Consider the following 16,267-nt stretch of genomic DNA (forward strand, 5'->3'; position numbering starts at 1 on the left):
GGCAAAGGAGAGGAACAAGCAAAGGTCTCTGCTCAGCGCCCTGCAGCAAAACCAGGTGTGGGCTGGAGGAAGCTGGTGACCATGAGCTCTGTGTCTCTGGCATTGCCCACCAATTCATGGAAATGGACACCCATAATATGGCTCAGTGTATCAGGCACCGTGGCCTCAAAGTCACCCAAAGAGATATTTGTGCCTTAAGAAAACTCTCCCTAAGAGAATGGGGAAGCCATTTGTTTTCTTCTCCATCACCTTTTAATGCCAGTGTTTGACATTATGTTTCTAATCACTCTCTCAGAGTGATTAGGTGCCCTGTGTCTGTGAGACTCCCAATTCCAGGACACCTGTGAGGGAAGGAGATTGAAGAAGGAGACTAGGGAGGAGGGCGATGGGCAGATAGGAAATTCAGTCATGTAGAAAGGCTTGGGATCCAGTGACTCATCCATGACAGGGATTTCTCATGTTTCCAGGACTCATTTGATCCTAGGAGATGAAGGGATAGAGGTTCCCATTTAATGTTTCCAGACATCTATGTGGGAACTCAGAGGGCCTTTCAATATCTGTTCTTTATTCTTTCAAGATTGGTGAGTGGCACCTGGAACTGTTGTTGGTACTGATAATAAAATGGGGAACAAAACATCCACAATTTGTAAAATGATGCATTTTACAGTCTAGAATGCAAGAGAAGTGTCAATTAAATTGCCACACAAAGTCAGGGAAAATGACTATGGTGCTAAATCTAAGAATATTAATGCATATTATAAGCTGTGAGCATTTACAATAAGGAGGTGCAGCCTAGGAAAACTGTTGAAAGAGTGTTTCCCTAGAGACGGTGGTAGATAAACTGAGATTTGGAGAAAGAACAAAAAAGAAGAGACTTGTATTGACACAGAGAATACAGCATGGAGTGGAAAGGCCTTTGGTGGGAGGAGCATGACGCATGAGGAATGGCCTGAACTGAGGCAGCTGTGGTTGACATGGAGGTGAGGGTGCATAGGAAGGGAGAGGACAGCTGGGAGCAGACATCACGTGGAGGAGGCTGAGGACTGATATGAGCATGGTGTGGGGAAGACGGAGTTGTGAAGGCCGACAGGGAAAGAACATAGACCTGTATTGTCAATGCTGTCTGCAAATATACAATTTCAAAGGAACTTTCCTTTCTGAGAGCAACTGAGGAAGAGGACTTCTGAGGCCAGAGCCGTAGGAGGGGCCTGGAAGAGAGACTGCCTCCTCTCACATCACAGTGATGTGCGTTCCGTAGTCCAGCTGAGACTGGCTTGGGAAAGAAGTTCAGCACTGAGCCGTTTCCTATACACAGGACTGCTCCGAAATCTGAAGGCCCTAGCCTTGTAGGTATTGGGGAAACTCCTATGGGACAACGTCTTCATGAGATCATGGTCTCATGAAGACAAGGCCACCTATATCTTCCACTGAGCTTTGTGTGCAGAGGAAGGTGGCTGTGGGGTGAAGGCTGGTGCAAGAGGGCACAGAGGTCTGGGAGAGGCTTCTGACACCAAGGCCACGTATTTGGCTTTGAGAGAAAGTTACAGACCCTCAGGGATTTCTCTGTAGTGCGGGCTAGGACGGATCAGCTGTGCACCAGCTCCGGCTCCTATTAACTCCCACACATGTAGTCATGGATGGCAGTCTCAGGCATCTCCATACCACTTCATGTCCTGTATTTGTTCTCTGGTACCTTGGGAACTGGTTGTCCCAGCTTCTGTGAAGTTTATGATAGAAGGAAGTTGAATGTCCAAGGAGGGACCCCAATAATGTAGACCTGAAGTAAAGGCTTAGGCTAGGGTGTGGTGGGCCAAGGAAAAGTCTTTAAAGGACTCACCTGCCCCCAAGAGGCAAAAGGCCACACCACTGAGGAGTCTGGTGGCCATGGCAGGGTCAGGGGAAAAATGAGGAAATTGTGGAGAGGGTTTTTAGCTTGTGCGCTGTGGACATACTTCGTGGATGTCAGGAGAGTCAATTGATGATGCCGCTGCCCCGGCCAGCCAGTGACTCTGCCCTCTGCCTGCTATTCCTCCCTCTACCTGCTGCAACCTTCAACCTACAGTACAGCCATAAACCTTCACCCATGTGGTCCCTGCTCCTGGCTGTCTTTCTTCTACAAGACAATAGACTGACAAGGTTCATGCTCATTTGCCCTCCACCTGCCTCTCCACCGTCAGCTCAGGGTGTCCAATTTAAGGACAGGCTATTGTTTCTTCACAGAACATATGTGCTTCCCTCCCATTTCTAGGTCTCTATCTTGTTTCTCACATGAGATATATTTTAGGTATATTTATTCTTAGTGGTGAAAATCCAAACTTAAATTTTAGTAGAATAAATTGAGAAAAATATCCTTAGATGTTTATATGAGAAAGCGGCTTTTGTCTATACAAAAACAAAATTGTTTCTAGTTTTTGTTGCGTTAAACTCTTGTGCATCAAAAAACTCCATAAAAATGAAAATATAAGCTGCAGACTGGGGAAAGACAAAGGGAATGCATATAAATGATTGTTAAAAAGTGTGAAATTTAACATTCCTCAAAGTTGCTACTGAAGAGGCCTTAGTAGTGACCCCTGAAGACATCTGAGACTCTACTGCCGCCCTGCTGGTCACTAGAGGACAGTGTGAGGGCTCTGACTTACTGACCAGGATGCAGAAGGTGATGACGGAGCAGAGGGGTAGGTGGAAAATGTATGGACTAGTTTGTTTCCTACTTCTGGTCCTTACAAGCCAGGAGACACTGGGGAAAATGACTCAATGTCCCTGAGCCTCCCATCTGTAAAGGAAGAATAAGAATGTTTGATGTGCAAGACTGTTGAAAAGCTCTAAGCTATATAAGAAATGCAAAGAATCAAGCACACATCTGGGGCTCAGCAGTCACTCTTGTTCTGAAGTTACCCAGGAAGTGACAAGCTGCAAGAGGATGCAGCAGAGAAGCGGGCACACTGAGGGCACAGGAAACCTGGACGCTGTTGGTTGGGAGAGCTCTGTGCTCAGTAGGACAGAAGACATGCCTTCCAAACAACTAAAAGCTTCCCTTGAAGGAGTGAAAGCTGGGTGCGGCCTGCAGCTCTCAAGTCAAAGCTAAGGCAGGAAGTTTACATACAGAATGTCAGTGACTCTGCCGGGCTGTGCCAAGCTGCTGGCACAGAGATACAGGGCCGAGTCCCCCAGCAACAAGGCGCTCACATTCAGCTCAGAGCTATAGTTAGGGAACTGGTGACCTGAGAATCGATCAGGGAAGTTGCCTCTTCCTCTCTCTTCCTTCTCATAATACTCAAAGATAAATTGGGGCCCCTGACCCAGGGCCTGTTGGTACCAGGACACACTGCTGTGCCCAGAGATAGGAGAGCATCTCAGAGTCACTTGCTGTCCTCTCATTTTGATCAGGTGTGTGGGACTTTGGGTGACTCCAGTGTCCACTGGGCCTGTGGGAAAAGGAGATGGAGGATGAGCCAGGAGACAGCCTGGAGGTCCTCCCCAAGGTAAAGTGGAGGACACAGGGGTGGGAAAGCTGAGAATGGGGCTGCTGTCCTGTGCACAGGACTCACCTGCTCCCAGGAGACAAAGCAGTGCCCAGCAGAGGAGCCCGGGGCCCATGGTACAGTGGGGCAGGCAGCACTGCACCTGATGCAGAGCTTGGTCCTCCTGGGGAAGAGCTGAGCGAGTTCTGGGCCTTGATTTTCCTGATGGGAGGCGTATCCTGTGATGTCACTGTCCTGTGTCGTCCCCATGCAGCCTGCTTTAGGTCTAGTGCTCCACAGACGCTGTGCTCTCTACCTGTCCTGCAGAGCTGGAGGGATGGGTGAAGGCAGAAGCTTCTGCGATGATACAGTTGCTCCTCTGCCTACACTGCCCCAGCTCACAGGCTGCCCAATTGCCCTATCACCGTCCTCTGAACTAGTACTGTGGTGCTCCATGCTGGAGCTCACACACCTGCCCATCAGCAGAGGGTGAGGAGCCTGTGATTAAACCTCAGGTTCCAGCTCTTCCTGGCTGTCCTCACAACATCTTTCTGATGCTAGATTCACTCCAATGTTTCTTATTATATTTTCCTGTCCCAGACAACATTCCCAGCCCCTTTCGTCAGTGGCCAGTGGTGCAGAGTCTCCAAGATTTAGTCTGTCTGATCATATCCAAAGCAGACCTGGGTTATCTGTAAATTATTTAAGAGTACAGATTCCCCAGAAATAATTATAGGACTTTAACAGCTCACAGCATAGAGTTTGGCATGTGGGAGACAGGACAGCAGAGGGAGGTAGGGTCACCATCTGTGCTGGTTTGCAAAATCTATTCCCATGGCTCCCTTCTTGCTGGGTTAAATTTCCTGGTGGCTAAAAGTAGTCACAGAGTAGCCTGAATGCTTTGCCGCTTAGATATTTCTTTCAGCAGATATACTAGCAAATGGCTCATCATTTTTATATTCCATAAAGTTCTAGAACAGGACACAGCTTTGCCAAGGTTTTTGCTACTTATAACAAGGATGGCATTTGCTTCAATTTCCAATACCTTGTTCCTCATTTACCCCTGAGCCTTCACCAGAAGTACCCTTTATGCTCTGTTTTCAGGAATCTTGGCTTTTGCTAGTCTGCTCCTCCCAGTTCTTTCAACCTCTATCCATTAGCCACTTCCCATTAACCAAAGCTACTTCTACATTTTCAGAAATTATATCAACGGCATCACTCTCGGTACCATATTTTCTTTCAATTTCTTTCCTACTCCTATAGAGAAACAGCATGGACTGGGCAATTTACCAAGACAAGAGGTTTATTTGGCTTATAGATCTGGAGACTGGGAAGTCCAAGATCAAAGGGCCATAACTGATGAGGGCCTCCTGCTGTTATCCAAGGCAAAAGGAAGGGGAAGCAAGCACCGAAGTCAGAGAAAACGGCTGAATTCATCCTTTTTATCAGAAAACCATTCCCAAGACAACTAATTCACTCCCACAATAAGGGCATTGATCTCTTTCTGAGGGCAGATCCCTCCTGACCTAGTCATAGCTGTCATAATCCCAATACCATTACACTGACGAGTTTCAACATGAGCTTTCGTGGAGACACACGAGCATAGCACACACATCTACACTAAGAGTCATTATTTCCACTCTTAAGTCTATATATATATATAAAAGGAAAAAAAGAATGCATATGCCCACAGGAAAGAATCCCACAATATGTTCACAACAACTTCATTCCTAATAGTTGAAGACAGGAGTAACGTGGATCTCCATCAACAGGAGCGTGGATCAACAAGCTCTGGTGTATTTATGCCATGGAATATTAGTCTTAAGAAAGAATGACCTACTGAAACAACAATATGAATACACTTCAGAAATGGTAATTTTGGAGAAAACAACTCAATAAAAATATGATTCCATTATATGAAGCTCAAGAATAGACAAAGCTACTCAATAGTGATAAAAATAGAAAAGTTTTTATCCCTAAGATAGAAATTGATTGGAAAAGAGCATGAGGACACTTTCTTGAATGATGGAAATTTTTTTTTTAATAATCATTTCAGTTACTGTTGCACTGGCATATGCATTTGTTAAAATGTATGAGGATGTCCTTGTATTAATATTTGTTTTACTCTCTATTAATTATACCTTAATAAAAAGCATTACTAAAAAATTAAACAGCTAAATTGCATAAAAGATGGGAGTCATATACAAATGTATGCTTGTATTCTGCACAGCCCAATTTAAAAATGAATCACACAAAAATAAGAAAAGACAGGAACACACCTATCTGTGTAAGATATGGAGAATGTGAGAAGTGCTCAGTGACTGAAACAGGCAACATTGAAATTTGGCAACAAAATAAGCTCAAGTGACGAGTGGGCTGAAAAATGAGTGAGGATCAATATCAAGGAAAGCTGTAGACAAACAAAAACTTTCTAAAAATATCTTCATATGCTGTTGAAATCACTCTGAGAACCCTGAGCTGCTATACATTTCATAACTTGGGAAAGTGGGCATTCATCAGTCTCACAATTGAGCCTTTCCTTTCTTTTTGCCTTTCAACAGATTGGCCAGTTGATGAACTGACTTTTTGCCCAGCAAGTAGCCTGCTCCCCTCTTTGCAAGTGGGATCCTGGGTGACCCGGGCCTCCCCCTTTGGCAGCCTCACAGAGGGGAGTTGGGCACAGCACAGACACATGGGTTCTGTCCACGGGGGGTTTGCACTCCCTGTGAAGCCCAGCTATGGACCTCCCAGTCCTGCAGTTAATGGATCCCAACTAAAGAAACCTTACCTCTAAGTGTCCGCTTTACTTGTAAGTGCTAAAGAGAGATACAGGCTGGAGAAAAATAAAATGTTTTCTCAATATTATTCTGTAATATTTTACAAGAAAATCAATTGAGAAATTCATGCCTTTTCATCCAAGGCAACGTCATGAGGATAATAGCTGAATTCCTTCCTTAATCTACCCAGAGAAGACGCAAACACTGCTCTATGCCCACAAATACTTTAGTAGAGACTTATTTGTAGTCTATTTTCGATAATTCTACTAGTCAATTATCTTCAGGTCCAACGGCACAGTTTGATTCATCTACTAACATTTTCCTTCAGTAGTGTGTTTACTTAGGTGTTTTAGAACTTGTTCTGAATATTTTTTGCTCTCTGGAGAACACATACTTGGTGTCCAACGGATTCTCAGCCAAGGTAATGTTACGACTTATAAACTTGCAGAATCCCAGATCACTCAAGCACGTTAAAGTTGTTGCCTGGTGAGACCAGCAGGGAAGATGAGGTGCAGCAGAGATACACTGGGCTCAGGGCACAACCTGCCCCTAGCTTTCCAATGTTCCTCTGAGACATTTGCTCCCCTGCACCTGCCCCTGATACCAAGGCTACCTGGCAAAAATTCTTCAACTGTATTTGTCATTAAAGATTAGAGGGACTTCCCGCCTCTTGCACAGCTGTAGTTAGCCTAGCAATAACTGAAAACTGCTGTAACATCTGCATAATATTGGATCCAAGCCCTAATTTTTCTAAACCCTTTCCCTCCTAGACTGCTCTCCCAGATTCCCCAGAGCCCTTTCGATCTCAGCAGACCACCATGCCATCTTGTGGCCAATAAGTGAAGTTTCATCATTGTTTCTTCTGCAATGGCCCAAGGAATGCTGGGAAGTGTCTGCAGAGTGAGCTGCCAGAATATTCCAGAAGTGCCATCCCGCACGTTTTATGAGCAGTTTCCCTAAACCCTCATCCCAACACTAGTTCTAACCCTGATTATTGCATTGAGTTACCAATATTAATATCCCACCCTCATTCTGAATAACTCTTATCACATAGCTCCAGTTATAGTCTAACTTTTTCTCCCATAAAACTACCATCTAAAGAAAGAGGAACAGAATGAGAGGAATGAAAGGAAGTAGTATGTGGTTTTATATAGTGAGAAAGCACGGACGCTGAAGCACAAAGAGATTATTTAATCTGAATCACTAAAGATAAACAAAAACGTCCTCCAAAAGTGACAATGTTACCCCAAAAGTATAGATCAGCAAAAGATAAAGTCAAATGTCTATTAATGAAAAGTAAAATTGAAATATATAAAATGAGACTTCTTACAAGGCAACAAGCAAAGGTGGCGGGAGCAGTACCTAATGCAGAAAATAAGGATGGATATAGCTATGACTAGCAAAGTGGCTGCTACAGGAAATGATCACCATGTAAAATGCACATCCATTGACCTGAGCACCAAACACGGAAGAGATGATTCTGGAAGAGGCAGAGGAGCAGCGGGAGATGAGGACTCGCTGGTGCTGAATAGCATCATAAGGAAGCAAATCAGCCTGGGGACTGTGGATTAGATGACTTTGCTTTCTCCTGTTTCCTGTGACAGCTGAACTGGACCATTTTCCTCTCCAAGGATTTGTTCCTGCACCCTGAGTTAAATGCCCCTGGGACTTGTTCCTCCTCAGCTTCCCATGGGCGAACTCCCTCTCCCTCCTTGTTCAGCACGGTCTGAAGGAGAGGTCATCTCTCCCTCCCCTTCAATCCCACAGTATTAGGGATTGGCACAGACCTTGCAATTGGCATTGACCTCTCATGGCATGCTTACATGCCTTCTAACTGTGCCTTTTCATTTCCACTAGACTGAAAGTTAGCTGTGGGCAATGAAAAGTAACACCTTTATCATAGAATGCACGTGACTGCTCTCAAAATTATTGCTGTTCCTTTCACTGCCTTGGGTTATAGCTGAACAGGAAAAATAGGCACAATTTCTTAATGTGACTTAACCAAAAAAACCTTCCCAAGTGCCAAAAACAATATAACTACCAAGGAATTGCTCTCCTCATTGGTGAGATGGCAAAATAAAACAAACAAACAAACAAACAAAAAAGAAAATATTGTCAAATGCTTCAGTGGAGACCTAGAATTCCAGTCCCTCTTATACAAACATTATTGTATGGCCTCCCTCTAACTAAGAGACAGGCAGAGCCATCCCTGCGCCCTGCACCTGGCAGGAAAGCTCTACTGGAGCCTGTCAGGAGCTGGCGAGGATGAGCCTTGGTGATTCCACCCCCAGAGCAGAGATTCTCAGGGAACTCTGGAAAACTTCCAGGGACTGAGATGGAGAGTGGCCATACTCAGTCTTGGAGTGGAGAATACTTAGGGTGTGATCCTTCTGACCTCTCAGCCTAAAGTAAAACCAGAGTCATTCCTGACATGTGGAACTGCTTAGTTTCCAAAGCAAAATAGTCCTTGTTATAGGGTCTGTTGGTGACACAGAAGAATAGCGGGGCTATACGTGGTTCACAACCTAGAGTTGCTGCTTGCCCATCTCTGTTCCCAATGACTCCAGCATCTAAATATTCCATGCGAGGAAAGATAATTTGTAAATAATGAACAGGTTCAGTGATACCTTTAGTTACACTCAAAATAGTTGTCATGCTCCAGACTGCCATGCTTGAAGGAGACAAAGAATTACAGAGCAAGAGAATTTGGAGGTTGAATAAAAATAGGCACAATTGAGGCCCCAGAAGATGATGGATTCTCAGAGCAAGAGTAGATAGGAGGAAAATTCTGAGTCCTTTTGGCCCCAAAAGACATGGCATTACAGGGACATCAGAAAATACTCCAGTGATGTGCTGCTAAACTGGGTGTCTGTGAAGGTGGGGGCATGGCTGGTAACATTTCCTAATTTCTGTTTTGCCAGCATCCCCACCATGGCAGACTTCAAGCTCCCATCATGGCTTCACTCAATAGGGAGCTGCAACAATTATGCCTATTTGGTTCTTCTGAGTCACAGAAGCTGACTCTAGCACATCCCTAGACTCAAGAGCAAAGCTTTCAAAGTTCTTCAATGCTTCCTACTCAACACACTAAAAATGAGGCCACAGCAACTATAGCACACCTCCTTATTTTCATGATAGGATCAGAGTGTGTGATCCGGGGTCTTGGAATGGACAAAGGGACGTTTGTGCAGAGAAATGGTCTCTGAGTCCTCTCAAGCTGCCGAGATCACAGAGCAAAGAGTTATGATGGTTGGTTGGGAGCTGCTAGCCTTTTACTTGAAGTAATTGCAATGAAATGTTTTTCTGCTTAACTTAAGAAAACAGAATGATTTCAATAAAGCAGAAACCCTATTCCTTTCTATTTGTTCATTAGTAACGTCTGCCGCTTGCTCCTCTTGCATGTTCATTCTCAGTATAAATTGGAAGCCCTGCTCGCTTTTATTACATGTTCTTGCACCACCGTTTACAAATGTGTACTGTGTTCTGTTCAGCCTCAGTGTCAGAGCTTGTCCACTGTTAGACCAGCTGTCTCAGGAGTCATGTCGAGGAAAGTGGCAGCAGTTAGAGAGAAGGTCGAGGAAGACAGGGAATTCCCATCTGTGCCCTGTCCTTAATCAGTCCCAAGAGACACAAGGCATCTGAGCAAGGAGCGATTTCATGACCACACAAGAAAAAAAACGGGTCCAGAGCAACAGCCCACCCGTGACCATCATTCTCTGGGGAAAGAAATTTGGTGTCTCTACCACTACAATTTCTGATCAGTGAATTTGGAAGGACTATGATGCCCCTCATAGCTATGAAAGACTCAGGCACCTCTATCATGGCTGTGTCTGGGACACTGAGTCCCAGACTTAGAGAAGTGTTCTGATGCCGAGGACTCTCAGAAACCCATGATCCATAATCAAATCAGCTCTGAACAGTGCGTTTGATTTCATAGATACAAACTGCAGCATCACCCACAGACAGGTGGAAGATTCTATTGCAATATAATCATTGTACTCCTATTTATAGCAAGTACTAAATAACAATATATAATGTGAAAAATAAAATAAAAAGGAAGAGATTCAATATTGTAAATAAAACACTTCTTGAGTTAAAGACCTTAGGAAAATTATTTCAAATCAAATGAGTTGGACAACAATGAAAACACTCAGAGTCTAAAAATCAGATTTCCTGTGCGAATCAAGGTGAACTCACAGCAGTGGTGAATGCATGCTTCTGTCTATCAGGACAGCAGCAATGGCAAATGGAAACAAAATAAAGGATACATGTGGCTTAGGGTAGACAGAAGAAATGATGTCCTCTTGTTATCGTGATTGCATTTATCAAGTAAGGACCACAAAAGTTGCACAGACCTTTACTTCAAACAGGAAGAGAGGTTTGATATTTTGTTGCAGAAACTTCCAAGGTGACAGGGATAGAAGAGGCTTCAGAAGAAAGATGTTCCTGGGTATGTAGCCTCAGACCTTCCAGATGCCAGATGCCCCAACATATGCAGAAGAGGCATGTTTCCTGCCTATGACAACCTCACGGATGTGGGCAACACCGCAGCCTCCAAGACCTATAGAAGGTACATGTCTGCCCTGAAGGCCAAGGCTAAGACACCCACTCCTTGCTTGGAGAAGTGAGCTGGCTCTGAGGACTCCTAGAGTGCAGTGGGCGGTGATTGTTTTCACCACCTACATTTGCAGTCACTGTGTTTCAGGAATGAATCTGTGCTCTGTTTCTACCCAAAGGACAGCCGATGTCCAAATCTACTTCTTTCCCATGAAAAGTGAGGATCAAAGAGAGGCCTCTGTTAAGGGTCTCTAGTAGCTGCAAGAAGAGAGAAGGATGAGGTTTGTGAACAGGAAGGAGGCATCTGTGCCACACTGTGGCTAAGCTGCTGGCACAGAGATACATGGCCGAGTCCCCCTGCTGTGTGGGCAGGATCTTCAGAGTGGAGACGGATCCCTCAGGCCTCGCTGCAGAGAACCGATCACTGGGCAGCCCTGATTTGTCTGGTTGGGCTTCGTAATTGAAGAAAGTCAGAATCTCTGGGGCATGCCCCAGGGCCTTTGATACCAATAAAGGGTTGCATGACCCGAAATTGGATCACACCTGAGAGCTACATCCTGGCCCCTACATCCTGTCCCCTCTCTGTGACTTTGTACCTTGGGGACTGGGAGACTCCAGCATCTGTATGATTTGTGGAAATAGAATCTGGCAACAGAATAAGGAAAACATTTGTAGTCATCACACACACACACACACACACACACACACACACACGCACATGCCTACACACAGCAAATAAATGAAACTACTTGGTGTTCTGAGGACTCACCTGTCCCTAGGAAACCCAGGACCACCCAGCAGAGGAGCCTGGTGCCCATGGCAGGGTCAGGCCAGGATGGGGGCGTTACCAGATCAGTGTCACTGTGAGCAGGAGCAGAGGATGACGGAAGTCCTTGTCCCCACAGGACAGTTCCCACAGTGACATCACTTCCTCTCTCAATCCCCAGGACGTCAGGGTCACAGCATTTATATTAGAACACACTTGGGTGACGCTTTACATATTTATAAGCTCTGTTTTAACATCAATGCATGGCTCATTGCCTTGGGCTCCAGAGCTGTCTGGACCCTGATGCCTCACACTGCATCTCTTAGTTCATTTTCCCATCCTATAGCTGCTCCTCTATCTGCTGGGCATGTCCTGTAGGATGCACCAACACTGCCCCTAACATAGGGCACGAAGGGGTAAGCTCATTGTCTTTCCTGCAAGTCAGGGTCCCCTCTGCCATCCCCATTCATGTCCCAGCCTCCTCCATTCCCCCAGTCACATGAGTCCAACGGGACTGTTCCATCGCATGGGTTCCCTCAAGAACTGCCCTCAAGCCTTTCTTCTGGGATCATTTCCCACCTTTGTTAACTGTGACTCAGAAAAGATACCCATAGAAAATCATCTCAGGCATAGAGTGACTTACTAACACTCATCTGTTCCATGCCCTGGACTGGTTAACAGGGAACTTCCATATGAAAAACATTGGGATCTTGGCTCACGGCAACCTCCACCTCCCAGGTTCAAGCGATTCTCCTGGCTCAGCCTCCCAAGTAGCTGTGACTACAAGTGCCCGCCACCACACCTGGCTAATGTTTATGTATTTTTAGTAGAGACAGGGTTTCACCCTATTGGCCAGGCTGGTCTCAAACTCCTGACCTTGTGATCAGCCCGCCTCGGCCTCCCAAGGTGCTACGATTGCAGGCAAGAGCCACCACACCCGGTCTGACTTCACACTCTTTCAAATTTAAAAGCATAACTTATTTCAAATTGGAAATTCCCATACAAAGTGACAAATGAGCTTGAAGAAGCAAACGCTCTTATGCTTGCTCAACGGGAGAATACTAGTCTATAAACCCATAGAAAACCATCTCGGGCATAGTGTGACTTACTAACACCCATCTATTGTGTGCCCAGGACACTGGGAACTTCCATATATAAAACAGCAGGACCTAAATTTCTAGGGCATCAAAGATTTGTTTTACCATTGCCCAATTTAAGACACTGATGTAACACAAGTACAGAGTTTACTGTTTGGGTCCAACTTACACAAAGTAAAATGAATATTCTTTACTCGGAAATCATATATTCTCCTTTGAGTAAATTAAAAGGTGACATAAATCATGAATTAAGCCTACTGCGCTAGACTGGGCCAAGAGAAGACAGAGCTTTTTTCTGGAAAGGCAAAGTTACAAATTCATGAAGCACATTTCTCATACTGCAGAGTCCAAAGGGAGACCAGAGCACTTGCTTTGGTTATAAAAGAACTGAGTCCAAGAAGGCAGCAAGAGGTGAGATTCCCTCCCACTGTCTCCACAGGTCACTGCACTCTGACCAGCAGTCTGATGTCCATGAAATTCCATCAGGAGGGAAGCTCAGGAAAGAGATAGAAGAAAGAGGCAGAACCCTGACTCTAGGTGGAGGGAGACTTTAGGCACAGGATTAAAGAAAAGTTAGTAGCCAGTGTCTGGAACATCTACATATAAATTGTGTCCACATTCACCTAGGCAGCACAGGTGTCCCCAGGAGAGGAGTCCAGGGACTGTGGAAGATTGAGACAGTTGTGTGATCAGATACCTTAATCTGGGAGAATCCCTCCTGTGCTGGATTGCGTTAAATCAACTTCGCAAAGGCAAGATAAGAATGCCATTTCTCTTATCATTCTGGATTAGAGATGGTCAAAGATACATTAGGTAAAATTTGTTAGATAGATGTGAAACAGTCACTATTACACTAGGCAGGTCATTGTGGTCAGACAGTGAGACAGTGACCAGCAAATACAGAGGCATCCAACAGACCTAGGAAGTCCTATTCTTCTGAACCCTGTGTCCAGTTCATCTTCCCAAATGCTGGCCAACAGCAGCCAGGCTGCCCCCAGTGTTTGGCAGTGCACCTGCAGGGGTGGCCCCCATAGAGAGAGAACAGCTTCCCCAGAAGCAGGTTTCCGTGGCCTTTTCCTGTGCTCCTGGCTCAAGGTCCCACTTGCATGGCCTGGCATGCTCTGATCCTCCCATGTCCCTGCCACTCCAGCCTGTCCTGCCCAGATATCCAGGATCCCTGGTTACTGACTGGCTCCCTCACTTTCTTATTTCTCTCCTCCAGACCCTCTTTTCCTCAGCTCCTGCCACATATGCATATCATATAGTTCTGATCATAAATCCATTACAATGCCAAATTTGTAGTGGCCCTGTTTTATTGATGCAAACCTAATGGAGATTTTCTTACCAGAAGTGCTCTCAAGGAACAACCTTTAAGCATAGAATTCTAGAAGTGGATCTCTGATCTGTCTAGATTTGTTGTGGGAAAAGACCCTGAAGGAGAGCACAGAGACCTGCAGGAGGTCAGGTGCTGCAGCCACAAAAGGAAGCCTTGACCCAGGTGTGGTCGCCATGATAGTGATTCCCCATCAATTTCCAAGACCAACCTGGGCCCAGCAATCAAAGGGGTGGGCTTTCTTATACTTAATGCTAGATCTCTGCCAGGTTACAGTAGATGTAATGTGTTCCTAGCATTGTTTCGTCCACTCGCTCATCACTCACTCGGCCTCTCATTCACTCATCCATTCTCTGTGAAATGAGTCTCCCCACACGCCAGGCATCGATGTTGGTAAATGCAGCAGGCACAGACTTAGCTCTTATGGGCTTAAAAAGAGGGTGGAGAGGCCAGGTGTGGTGGCTTATGCCTGTATCCTAGCACCTTGGGAGGCCAAGATAGGCAGATCATGGGGGCGGGAGATGGAGACCATCCTGTCCAACATGGTGAATCCGATCTCTACAAAAACACAAAAACGAATTAGCTGATTGTGGTGGTGTATGCCTGTAATCCCAGCTACTCGGGAGGCTGAGGCACGACAATCGCTAGAACCAGAGTCGGAGGTTGCAGTGAGCCGATCATGCCACTGCACTCCAGCCTGATGACAGAGTGAGACTGTGTCTCAAAAAGAAAAAAAAGAAAAAGAAAAATGGGTGGAGCAGAAAAATAATCAGACAAGTATCTGAGAAAGGCCAATGGTTACTAACAGACATCTGATTCTATGAGAGCTTATGAGAGAAGTTGATCTCAGCTGGGAGGGGAGGGAGTGCTTCCCACAGGAGGGCTGATCATGCTGAGATCTGAAGCACAGGCAGGAGCTGGCCACTAGAGGAAGGGAGGCTCCAGCCCAGGGCAGAGAAAATGGCCTTTGAAATCTCTGCAATGGGAAGGAAGGAGGCACAGAAGAGGGACTCCCCTCATGGCTGCAGTAGAGAGGGACGGGGAGGTGAGGGGAGGAAAAATCCAGCAGGGCCGTGGAGGATGACTGCCCAGATGGGAAAGGTGGGCCACAGGAGAGACCATGTGAGGGTGGGGGGCTGGGAGAAACCCAAGCGAAAGGAAGCAACATGGTCACCAGGGAGAGACGGGAGTCTAGATGGATGTGAACTACAAATCCGTGTTCCACGCTGGTGGCCTCAGACTCAGTATGATGGGTAGAAAAGTAGGAGCTGGGGAAGCCCTGGCCCTACCCCAAAAGGAGAGCTCTGAGAAAAGAACAGACAGAGCAACAAAGGAGACTTATGAGGACCTGGGGTCAGTCCAGTCCTGGCTGAGACTGCCTGCAGGGGCGCCTGGCACAGAGCAAGGCTCATAATGTCTGGGCCACTTGGGGCCAGTCGGGGTACCAAGGTTCGTGGTGCAGAGAACTCTGCCCAGGGCATCCCTGAGTCATGGGTGGGGGAGGAGGGAAGAGCCTACCTGACTTTATGTGCAGAGAGGAGATGGCCGTGCAGCACTGTGGTGTCACTGCTGGCACAGAAGTACACAGATGTCTGGGAGAGAGCCGCCGACTCCAGCCTGAGCGGGAAATCTTCTGTGTTTAATCTGGAGACATTGTAGCCATCGGGGACTTCTCCTTTGTCAGTGACACCAGCACCAACTGAGTAATGAATCAGCTTCAGCCCCATGCCTGGGTCTTGTCGATACCAGTACATGCAGTCATGGTTCATATCCTGGGCACACTGCACTGTCAGGCTCTGTCCTGTCTTCAGGACCTGGAATTTTGGTGTCTGAGTGACATCAGCATTCCCTGGACCTGCAGAGAGGAACAAAGCTGCTGCTGCACCCCCAATGGGAAGGCGCTGGGCCTTGAAATCCACGCAAGGGTCCCTGCCCCGGACCCATCTGCCCACAGGAGAGAAAAGGCCGCACAGCACAGGAGGCCGATGCTCATGGCAGGTGCTACAGGACGGAGGGGTCTTCTGGTTCTGTGTGTTGGTGAAAGGGTACCAGGACTGTCAAGGGAATCATTCTGAGACGTCATTCTCCCTCCTGGGGCCCAGAGCCTTCCTGTCAGGAGAGGCCACGCCTCTTCCCCAGTTGGTCAAATTCAAGATAAATGCACCAGTGAACAGCTGAGAATGAGAAGGACACATTTGTCAGAATTGAAACAAGTCTCCAAGATTTTCATGACCTTTTGTAAACAGTTTGTAACTCAATGTAAATTTTATTTCTTC

At 46.2% G+C, this 16,267-nt stretch overlaps 1 protein-coding gene and 3 gene segments (V, D, J or C); all 4 read right to left on the reverse strand.

Annotated features, from left to right (window-relative positions):
* LOC126951110 (probable non-functional T cell receptor beta variable 7-3) overlaps positions 1 to 16,267 on the reverse strand; it is a 632,711-nt gene that overhangs the window by 446,269 nt on the left and 170,175 nt on the right.
* LOC126951109 (M1-specific T cell receptor beta chain-like) overlaps positions 1 to 16,267 on the reverse strand; it is a 418,381-nt gene that overhangs the window by 394,910 nt on the left and 7,204 nt on the right. The window lies entirely within an intron of this gene.
* Positions 2,190 to 16,267, reverse strand: part of LOC126951115 (T cell receptor beta variable 5-5-like) — a 66,502-nt gene continuing 52,424 nt past the window's right edge. The window contains 1 exon segment of the V gene segment in view: positions 2,190 to 3,425. Within this exon segment, the coding sequence occupies positions 3,082 to 3,425 (344 nt within the window).
* LOC126951089 (T cell receptor beta variable 6-5-like) overlaps positions 15,120 to 16,267 on the reverse strand; it is an 88,740-nt gene continuing 87,592 nt past the window's right edge. Inside the window, 1 exon segment of the V gene segment in view lies at positions 15,120 to 15,805. Coding sequence covers positions 15,506 to 15,805 — 300 coding nt within the window.

Source organism: Macaca thibetana, chromosome 3 (genome assembly GCF_024542745.1).
Source record: "Macaca thibetana thibetana isolate TM-01 chromosome 3, ASM2454274v1, whole genome shotgun sequence".
Taxonomy (NCBI): Eukaryota; Metazoa; Chordata; class Mammalia; order Primates; family Cercopithecidae; genus Macaca; species Macaca thibetana.